This window comes from Pleurodeles waltl, chromosome 3_2 (genome assembly GCF_031143425.1).
Source record: "Pleurodeles waltl isolate 20211129_DDA chromosome 3_2, aPleWal1.hap1.20221129, whole genome shotgun sequence".
NCBI classification, from domain to species: domain Eukaryota; kingdom Metazoa; phylum Chordata; class Amphibia; order Caudata; family Salamandridae; genus Pleurodeles; species Pleurodeles waltl.
In genome coordinates, this window is record NC_090441.1 from 213,499,795 (window position 1) to 213,513,774 (window position 13,980).

General features: G+C 42.1%; 1 protein-coding gene across 1 annotated transcript in view; it reads left to right on the forward strand.

Moving 5' to 3' along the window:
• SLC4A3 (solute carrier family 4 member 3) overlaps window positions 1–13,980 on the forward strand; it is a 706,827-nt gene that overhangs the window by 172,186 nt on the left and 520,661 nt on the right. The window contains exon 6 of the mRNA XM_069227213.1: window positions 2,999–3,183. Coding sequence (XP_069083314.1) covers window positions 2,999–3,183 — 185 coding nt within the window. The remainder of the gene's footprint in view (window positions 1–2,998; window positions 3,184–13,980) is intronic.

Genomic DNA, 13,980 nt, shown 5'->3' on the forward strand with positions numbered 1-13,980 from the left:
TTAACGGCCCTATCAACCATTAATAGAGAAGTCGTTGGAGCCGGAGCAATCTCAACGCAAGCACCCTGACCCCCAGATTTTACAGGATTAACCAATAGCTGAGGTGTTTTTCCCAAAGGCCCCAGAGACCCCGCAGCTTCCTCCGGCAGGAACAACTCCTCACTGGGATGGGATCACCTGGTCGGGGCCACACAGCCACCTACACAATGCCTCCCCTGACTTCCTTGCACACATATCAGAGAAACTGCTTTTTCTATGGCCAATAATTTCGCCACAACAGGGGACAAAATACCCTGGACCATTTCCTGAAATTTTGACAATAAAATAGTTACATCACAACCCAAATGCTGGCAGAGTGCAGGGTCACTGCTCATACCCTTAGGGAGCTCCTAGAGAGGTGTTTTCGATTTGGGCATCATTTTCTTTAAAACCATTTTTTTCCTCGAGGGAGGGCTACATTTATCCACGGGGCAGACCGGGGGAGAAGATAATAAAAGTCTTTTGCTTCTTCTAGAGGGTCCTTGACCACCAGAGCCCTCTATTGTCTCTGTTGGCTCAGCAGTAGCCATAGCAACACCTTGGTCCCCCCCCGGATAGGCCACCTCCACATCCATGCCCTCCGGAGCATCACTAGCTATTGGAGCCTGACGCCAGTCCTCCAATTCCATGGATAACCTCCTCTCTGCCAAATCGATTTCCTTTGTTACAACCCCAACAGCTCTTGCGAGGAAGGAATCCAATGTGGTGGTGCCACTCCCCTGTCTACCACCACCACCGCCACCCCCAATGTACCAGTTAACGGACCTCTTTTCCTGCCCATTTCTCAGTAAAAAGTTTCATACAACAAAAACAACAAGCGAAGCAAAAATAACAAATAAAAATTAAAAACAATTTAAATCACAGTCACACCCACTGTAGAACTCCAAATCTACTCCAAATATTGGCAAATATATATAGTCACCCTCCACAGGAAACGAAAGAGGGGTGGCCCAGCCCAGCCTCTAACGGGCGATGACGGGCACAAGACGGGCCCTTCCTTGGTCTGGGCGCGGCCCGCGCCACGGGAAGCAGAAACACGCTATACGCGCTTTCTGGGGCAGGCTCCGCCCCCTTGTGTCCGGTGTCAGCGCGTCCTCCTGAGGGCCAAGGCAAGTACAAACAATCCCGCGCCTCGGGAAGCAGAAACGCGCTATATGCACTTTCTGGGGCAGGCTCCGCCCCCTTGTGTCCGGTGTCAGCGCGTCCTCCCGAGGGCAAAGGCATGTAGAAACAATCCTAATTACTCTCAGAGCAATGGACTGCCCACAGATTACTTTCGCTTGCATTTATTTCTCATTTAAGGTGCCTTCAGTTATATTCTGTATGGAGTTACCTCCAATGGTCCGGGCTCTGGGATTATGTGGCAGGGAGCACCACATTATGTGGCAGCACTGAGTAAATAACACAGCAGTGAAAAGCAAATTATGCTGCGTAACGCAACGCTTCTTGTAATGTATTACTTCATTACATTGGCATTTTTACAAAGTGTAACACTGTCTGGAGGAAGGTTTCACCTCATTAGTTCTGTTTTAACGCCCAAAGGTTACATGTATGTTATATGTAAAGGCCAGATTGTGATCTTCCCACTTGGTCTACTCTCTTCTGCATGAATTTGAGATGAGAATGAGTGAGAGATAGTTTGCTCTCGACTGATTCTGAAGTATGGATGGATACAAGTGTGTGAGTGCCTTGCGGCCTAATTCGGAGTACTTTGGTATGAGATGAAGGGTGCCAACCTTCACAGGTTCAAACCCGGTGCTTTACCTGTGAAAAGGTCCATAAGTTTGCCCAATCACCCCCAAAGCAGCTTCAGTAGAAGAAAAATGCCACATTCACTTAACAGTACAACAGGGACTACAGCTCCCACAATACACTTTGCTAAAGACAACAATTATCTGGAAAGAGAAGACGCATGGACATGGAGGGCTGGGCCGTTCAATAAAACAATTGATAGAAACTGATCAAAGAATATAACTTTTTACATTAAAGACTCTTTTTAAATAGCGCTTTAAGGTATGGATGGTTTGAAGGCACCAAGAAAAATTTTAAAAATCATTAACATTTATATTGTGTCATAGATATTTATGTAACAGCTACTTGTGACATACTAGGAAAGCGCTATAGAAATGCCAGTATCATACATTGCAACCGTCGTGTTCATTTACATTTTAAAGAACGTTGCATACCCGCTCCTTTGTAGTGGTTAAGAGTGTTACAAGGCACTACTGCCGTGTATTTGTCAATGGGGAGAGATATGCTAATGGGCCATTCATCCCTGGTGGAGGCCGTGTCTTTAAGTGTCCCTTGCAAGGGGTCTGAAGAGAGAGAGTCATTAAAACCAAGCCTCCTGTGTGCTTGAGAGGCCTTGAATGACCTGTGATGTGCTCGGGTCGAGCCCACCCATCAGCTTAGAGGACTCTGTGACATCCCAGCAGCACCGCACACAACGCGGGTAGGACTGGGGGTCTGAACCACGTTCAGCACAACGGGCGTTGCACCCCTGGATTTGGGAAAAGAGGGGTGCTGAAGTCACATCATCAGCCCATTAAACTTCATACATTTTTCAGTGCATTAAAAGGGACTCAAAGACGAATGAAATGCAACTAGGGCACTGCATGATATCTCATCCCGCCCACCCTTGTCACTTGTGACCCCCTACCTCCAAAATCTGGGGGGAATAAATCCCCTGCACCCCCCACACTTCCTACCAGCATGCAGACACTCTGTGAGGACCGATGGGGGTGCCCACCCCATGCACACTCTTTGGGGGGGCCGCTGGGGGAATGGGACAAGGGATGCAAGGGAATGGGTCTGGGGACAAGTGACATGGCTTTGCATGTGGTGGCAGGTGTGTTCTTTCACTGCACACATGTGGGCGTGATTGAAGACTTGCATGTGCTTAGCATGTAGTTAGTATGTTGTGTACCATGCCTCTCATGCACTGGGTCTTTCTCTCCAGTCCAGATGACACCCAAGAAGGGTGGGACCAGCGGAAGATCTCGAGCCGTGTGGTCAGGTATGACCTGAAGGACAGGGTGTGCATGGGCAGCATGTTGGCCCTGGAGAGCCCGGTGTACCAACGCGTGCCCACCGACGAGGCCGAGGCACAGATGCTGGCCAGTGCCGACCTGGACGACATGAAAAGTAAGAGACGGGTCAAAATGATGTATGCTTAACACACACACATGTGCACACACATTCTGTCTCTCTTTCTCTCAAACATACACGCACATAATTATGAGGAGGGGCCACTGACCATAATGAAGTGTGTATTTACTATTCTAACTCCACGTGCGCTTTGATAGTAGGAAAGGATCTAAAGCAGATCGAGGCAAATATAACCGCACTTTTAGTTTTCTGATGCAGTTGCTCGAAACTACCCAAACACACCACGGGGACCGGTCCTGCTCATGCACCGGTCGTCACAAGGATAGCGTTTGTCTGGGCTTGGCAGGGTTTACCCACGCTATGAGGAAAGATCTGGTCCTCCCAGCGTGGGTTATACATGCCCACAGATAGGCACACACACTCTCTCACATGCACAAACACACACATATACGCACACACACTCACATATGCACAGACACACATGTACAAACACACACAAACACACGCACACACACACATACAAACACATGAACAGAGACACACACACAAACACACACACAAATGCACAGACAAACATATACAAACACACACACACATGCACACACAAACACAAGCATGGACGCACACACACACACACACACACACACAAACACATGCACACACACACACACAAACACACACACAAATGCACACACAGAAACACATGCACAGACACACATATACAAACACACACAAAAATGCACACACACAAACACATGCACAGACACACTCACACATAAAACACACACAAATGCACACACAAACACATCCACAGACCCATACATACATACACACGCACACACACACATTCACATAGGCACTCACATAGAAGTGGGAGAGCAGAGCCGAGCCAAGGGTCTGGCGGAGATCTTAGAGCTGGTGAATGAGCCGAGCCCTGCAGATGATTGTTGTGTAAACCACACAACAAACACCTTGTAAAACACGATAAGGCTGCTTCTAAAGAGTGTATTTCCTTAAGAAGTGAAGCCTTGACATTAAGAAATCCCATTGTAGCTCTGCACCAAGTAGTACTTATTAAAAGCGATAGTTTTTAATCGTGAACCATTAGTTCACTGAGGCACCAGAATATTAGAGTAACATTACAGACGCTTACATCAAGCGCCATAGGTTTTTGTACAACAGGTATTGTGAACTGAAGAAAAAAGAGTTTAGTTGAAATAAAATATTGTTTAAGAGCACAAAATGTAAGGGGGAAGTTGCAATTTATCCAGGTTTTCTGGTTTCACTTTGTACAAATCAGCCAGGAAATGGGCATCTATGGCCTTTACCTGTGTTACGCTTTATTTTGACCTCTGTGCATTCTTATGCAGCAGAACCTGACCCCCAGGCTCTGGGGCGCTTTACATGAGCGATAGGTACATTACACTGTCATATTCCTTGTTGCTCCGACCCCAAGACACAAACCTGATCTGCAGCTCTGGCTGTAACCCCACATCCTGGGTAGAGGGAGGCAGAAGCCACGTGACAGCTCAGCTCATTGTTGGCTCGAGGTTACCACAGGGTCTCGAACTGAGCCACAGCCACGCTTCAGCCTCGCACATGGCTCGAGCTTTCAGTGGCTTACCCAGCTTTACCCACACACATACATATACACACATACATATTCTCTCTCTCACACACACATACATATACACACACATACATAGTTTCTCTCTGACACACACACACACGCACAAATACATATACACACATACATATTCTCTCTCTGACACACACACATACATATACACACACATACATGGGGGGTGATTCTAACCCCGGCGGTCTTAGACCGCCGGGGCCAGGGTCGGCGGGAGCACCGCCGACAGACCGGCGGTGCCCCGCAGGGCATTCTGACCGCGGCGCTTTGGCCGCGGTCAGTGCAGGAAAACCGGCGGTCTCCCGCCGGTTTTCCGCTGCCCCTTGGAATCCTCCAAGGCGGCGCAGCTTGCTGCGCTGCCGAGGGGATTCCGACCCCCCCTACCGCCATCCAGTTCCCGGCGGTCCGCCCGCCGGGAACCGGATGGCGGTAGGGGGGGTCGCGGGGCCCCTGGGGGCCCCTGCAGTGCCCATGCCACTGGCATGGGCACTGCAGGGGCCCCCGTAAGAGGGCCCCTAAATGTATTTCACTGTCTGCTGCGCAGACAGTGAAATACGCGACGGGTGCAACTGCACCCGTCGCACAGCTTCCACTCCGCCGGCTCGATTCCGAGCCGGCTTCATCGTGGAAGCCTCTTTCCCGCTGGGCTGGCGGGCGGCCTGAAGGCGGCCGCCCGCCAGCCCAGCGGGAATGTCAGAATTACCGCCGTGGTCTTTCGACCGCGGAACGGTAACCTGACGGCGGGACTTTGGCGGGCGGCCTCCGCCGCCCGCCAAGATCAGGATGAGGGCCATAGTCTCTCTGACACACACATACATATACACACGCACACATACATACACACACACACACACACATATTCTCTCTCTAACACACACACATACATATACATACACATACATATTCTCTCTCTAACACACACACATACATATTCTTTCTAGCACACACACACACATACATATATACACACACATACATATACATACACATACATATTCTCTCTAACACACACATACATATACACACATACACTGTCTCTCTCTGACACACACATACATATACGCACACATACATATTCACTCTGACACACACACACACACACAAATACATATACACACACATACATATTCTTTCTCTGACACACACAAGTACACATTCTCTCTCTGACACACAAATATGCATACATATTCTCTCTCTGACACACACACATACATATACACACAAATACACATTCTCTCTGACACACACACATAAATATACACACACACACATTCTCTCTCTCTCTCTGACACACACACATAAATTTACACACACATACACATTCTTTCTCTGACACACACACATACATATACACACACACATACATATTCTCTCTCTGACACACACACATACATATACACACATTTACATATTCTCTCTTTGACACACACACACAGATACAAATTCTCTCTCTGACACACATACATACACACACACATACATATTCTCTCTCTGACACACACATACATACACACACACATACATATTCGCTCTCTGACACACACACATACATATACACACACATATTCTCTCTGACACACACATACATACACACACACATACATATTCTCTCTCTAGCACACATACACATACACACACATACATATTCTCTCTCTGACACACACACACACATATATTTTTTCTCTAGCACACACACACATACATATACACACACATTCATATTCTCTCTCAGACACACAAACAAATACATATACACAGACATACATATGCTGTCTCTGACACACATACATATACACACACACATAAATATTCTCTCTCTGACACACACACACACACATATACACACACATACATATTCTCTCTGTATCACACACACACATACATATATACACACATACATATTCTCTCTCTGACACACACACACACACAAATACATATACACATACATACATATTCTCTCTCTAACACACACACATACATATACACACACATACATATTCTTTATCTGACACACACAAGTACACATTCTCTCTCTGACACACAAATATGCATACATATTCTCTCTCTGACACACACACACACATACATATACACACACATACATAGCCTCTCTCTGACACACACACACATACGTACACATATACACACATATATATTCTGTCTCTGACACACACACACATACATATACACACACATACACATTCTCTCTGACACACACACAAAAATATACACACACACACATTCTCTCTCTCTCTGACACACGCACATAAATATACACACACATACACATTCTTTCTCTGACACACACACATGGATATACACACACATACATATTCTCTCTCTGACACACACATACATATACACACACGCATACATATTCTCTCTCTTACACACACATACATATGCACAAATACATATTCTCTCTCTGACACACACACATACATATACACACACATACATATTTTCTCTCTGGCACACACACACATATATGTTCTTTCTCTGACATACCTATACACACACATACATATTCTCTCTCAGACACACACATACATACACACACACATACATATTCGCTCTCTGAGACACTCACATACATATACACACACATACACATTCTATCTCTGACACCAATACACACATACATATATACACACATACATATTCTCTCTCTGACACACACATACATATACACACACATACATATACTCTCTCTGACACACACACACACATACATACACACACACGTACATATTCTCTCTCTAGCACACACATACATATACACACATACATATTCTCGCTGACACACACTCAAATACATATACACACACATACATATTCTCTCTCTAACACACACACATACATATACACACATACGTATTCTCTCGCTGACACACACACACATACATATTTTCTCTCTAGCACACACACACATACATATACACACACATTCATATTCTGTCTCTGACACACACACAAATACATATACACACATACATATGCTCTCTCTGACACACATACATATACACACACACATACATATTCTCTCTCTAGCACACACAAATACATATACACACATACATATTGTCTCTCTGACACACACACATACATACACACACACACATACATATTCTCTCTCCGACACACATATACATATACACACACATACATATTCTCTCTAGCACACATACATATGCACACACATACATATTCTTTCTGTATCACACACACACATACATATTCTCTCTCTGACACACACAAATACATATACACACACATACATATTCTCTCTCTAACACACACATACATATACACACACATACATATTCTCTCTCTGACACACACCCATACATATACACACTTACATATTCTCTCTCTAACACACACACACATACATATACAGACACTTACATATTCTCTCTCCAACACACACACATACACATTCTCTCTCTGACACACAAATATACATACATATTCTCTCTCTGAGACACACACACATTCATATAGACACACATACATATTCTTTCTCCAACATACACACATACATATTCTCACTCTGACACACACACATACATATACACACATACATATTCTCTCTCTCTCACACACGCACACACATATTCTCTCTCTGACACACACACATACATATACACACACATACATATTCTCTCTCTGACACACACACACATAGACATTCTCTCTCTGACACACACATACATATTCTATCTCTGACACACATACACATACATATACAGACACATACATATTCTCTCTGACACAAACACACACAGACATACATATATACACACATACGTATTCTCTCTCTGACACCCACACATACGTATACACACACATACATATACTCTCTCTGACACACACACATACATATACTCTCTCTGACACACACACACACACACATATACACACACACATACATATTCTTTCTCTAGCACACACATACATATACACGCACATACATATTCTCTCTCTGACACACACACACACATACACATACATATATACACACACACATATTCTGTCTCTCTCTCTCTGACACACACATAAATATACACACACATACACATTCTTTCTCTGACACACACACATACATATACACACACATACACGTTCTTTCTCTGACACACACACACATACATATACACACACATACATAGCCTCTCTCTGACACACACACACATACGTACACATATACACACATAAATATTCTGTCTCTGACACACACACATACATATACACACATATACACATTCTCTCTGACACACACACACATAAATATACACACACACACACATTCTCTCTCTCTCTCTGACACACACACACATATACACACACATACACATTCTCTCTCTGACACATACATATACACACACATACATATTCTCTCTCTGACACACACATACATACACACACACATACATATTCGCTCTCTGACACACACACATACATATACACACACATATTCTCTCTGACACACACACATACATACACACACATACATATTCTCTCTCTAGCACACATACACATACACACACATACATATTCTCTCTCTGACACACACACACACATATTTTTTCTCTAGCACACACACACATACATATACACTCACATTCATATTCTCTCTCTGATATACAAACAAATGCATATACACACACATACATATGCTGTCTCTGACACACATACATATACACACACACATAAATATTCTCTCTCTGACACACACACACATACATATACACACACATACATATTCTCTCTGTATCACACACACACATACATATACACACACATACATATTCTTTCTCTGACACACACAAGTACACATTCTCTCTCTGACACACAAATATGCATACATATTCTCTCTCTGACACACACACATACATATACACACACATACACATTCTCTCTGACACACACACATAAATATACACACACACACATTCTCTCTCTGACACACACACACGTAAATATACACACACATACACATTCTTTCTCTGACACACACACATGCATATACACACACATACATATTCTCTCTCTGACACACACATACATATACACACACGCATACATATTCTCTCTCTTACACACACATACATATGCACAAATACCTATTCTCTCTCTGACACACACACATACATATACACACACATACATATTCTCTCTCTGGCACACACACACATATATGTTCTTTCTCTGACACATACCTATACACAGACATACATATTCTCTCTCAGACACACACACACATACATATTCGCTCTCTGAGACACACATATACATATACACACACATACACATTCTCTCTCTGACACCAATACACACATACATATACACACACATACATATACTCTCTCTGACACACACACACATACATACACACGTACATGTTCTCTCTCTAGCACACACATACATATACACACATACAGATTCTCGCTGATACACACTCAAATACATATACACACACATACATATTCTCTCTCTAACACACACACATACATATACACACATACGTATTCTCTCGCTGACACACACACACATACATATTTTCTCTCTAGCACACACACACATACATATACACACACATTCATATTCTGTCTCTGACACACACACAAATACATATACACACATACATATGCTCTCTCTGACACACATACATATACACACACACATACATATTCTCTCTGTAGCACACACAAATACATATACACACACATACATATTCTCTCTAGCAGTGCTTTAAATGGGCCGGTACTCTCCGGTACTGAGTACCGGCACTTTTTTATTTTGAGAGGGAGAGTACCGGCATATCTCAAGATAAACGAAATACTTTTAATTGGAGAGTACCGGCACTTCTCGGAAACAAGCAGGTACTCTATCACAGAGTACCTGCACTTCTATATTTCCATTTAAAGCACTGCTCTCTAGCACACATACATATGCACACACATACATATTCTTTCTGTATCACACACACACATACATATACCCACACATACATATTCTCTCTCTGACACACACAAATAAATATATACAAACACATACATATTCTCTCTCTAACACACACATACATATACACACACATACATATTCTCTCTCTGACACACACCCATACATATACACACTTACATATTCTCTCTTTAACACACACACACATACATATACAGACACTTACATATTCTCTCTCCAACACACACACATACACATTCTCTCTCTGACACACAAATATACATACACATTCTCTCTCTGAGACACACACACATTCATATAGACACACATACATATTCTTTCTCCAACATACACACATACATATTCTCACTCTGACACACACACATACATATACACACATACATATTCTCTCTCTCTCACACACACACACACATATTCTCTCTCTGACACACACACATACATATACACACACATACATATTCTCTCTCTGACACATTCTCTCTCTGACACACACACATACATATTCTATCTCTGACACACATACACATACATATACACACACATACATATTCTCTCTGACACAAACACACACAGACATACATATATACACACATACGTATTCTCTCTCTGACACCCACACATACGTATACACACACATACATATACTCTCTCTGACACACACACATACATATACTCTCTCTGACACACACACACACACATATACACACACATACATATTCTTTCTCTAGCACACACATACATATACACACACATACATATTCTCTCTCTGACACACACATACACATACACATACATATATACACACACACATATTCTGTCTCTCTCTCTCTCTGACACACACATAAATATACACACTCATACACATTCTTTCTCTGACACACACACACACATACATATACACACACATACACGTTCTTTCTCTGACACACACACACATACATATACAAACACATACATAGCCTCTCTCTGACACACACACACATACGTACACTTATACACACATATATATTCTGTCTCTGACACACACCCATACATATACACACTTACATATTCTCTCTCTAACACACACACACACACATACATATACAGACACTTACATATTCTCTCTCCAACACACACACATACACATTCTCTCTCTGACACACAAATATACATACATATTCTCTCTCTGAGACACACACACATTCATATAGACACACATACATATTCTTTCTCCAACATACACACATACATATTCTCACTCTGACACACACACATACATATACACACATACATATTCTCTCTCTCTCACACACACACACACATATTCTCTCTCTGACGCACACACATACATATACACACACATACATATTCTCTCTCTGACACACACACATACACATTCTCTCTCTGACACACACACATACATATTCTATCTCTGACACACATACACATACATATACACACACATACATATTCTCTCTGACACAAACACACACAGACATACATATATACACACATACGTATTCTCTCTCTGACACCCACACATACGTATACACACACATACATATACTCTCTCTGACACACACACATACATATACTCTCTCTGACACACACACACACACATACATATTCTTTCTCTAGCACACACATACATATACACACACATACATATTCTCTCTCTGACACACACACACACATACACATACATATATACACACACACATATTCTGTCTCTCTCTCTCTGACACACATAAATATACACACACATACACATTCTTTCTCTGACACACACACACACATACATATACACACACATACACGTTCTTTCTCTGACACACACACACATACATATACAAACACATACATAGCCTCTCTCTGACACACACACACATACGTACACATATACACACATATATATTCTGTCTCTGACACACACACACACATACATATACACACATATACACATTCTCTCTGACACACACACACATAAATATACACACACACACATTCTCTCTCTCTCTCTGACACACACACACATATACACACACATACACATTCTCTCTCTGACACATACATATTCTCTCTCTGACACACACATACATACACACACACATACATATTCGCTCTCTGACACACACACATACATATACACACAAATATTCTCTCTGACACACACACATACATACACACACATACATATTCTCTCTGTATCACACATACACATACACACACATACATATTCTCTCTCTGACACACACACACACATATTTTTTCTCTAGCACACACACACATACATATACACTCACATTCATATTCTCTCTCTGATATACAAACAAATGCATATACACACACATACATATGCTGTCTCTGACACACATACATATACACACACACATAAATATTCTCTCTCTGACACACACACATACATATACACACACATACATATTCTCTCTGTATCACACACACACATACATATACACACACATACATATTCTTTCTCTGACACACACAAGTACACATTCTCTCTCTGACACACAAATATGCATACATATTCTCTCTCTGACACACACACATACATATACACACACATACACATTCTCTCTGACACACACACATAAATATACACACACACATTCTTTCTCTCTCTGACACACACACATGCATATACACACACATACATATTCTCTCTCTGACACACACATACATATACACACACGCATACATATTCTCTCTCTTACACACACATACATATGCACAAATACATATTCTCTCTCTGACACACACACATACATATACACACACATACATATTCTCTCTCTGGCACACACACACATATATGTTCTTTCTCTGACACATACCTATACACACACATACATATTCTCTCTCAGACACACACACACATACATATTCGCTCTCTGAGACACACATATACATATACACACACATACACATTCTCTCTCTGACACCAATCCACACATACATATATACACACATACATATTCTCTCTCTGACACACACATACATATACACACACATACATATACTCTCTCTGACACACACACACACATACATACACACGTACATATTCTCTCTCTAGCACACACATACATATACATACATACATATTCTCGCTGATACACACTCAAATACATATACACACACATACATATTCTCTCTCTAACACACACACATACATATACACACATACGTATTCTCTCGCTGACACACAC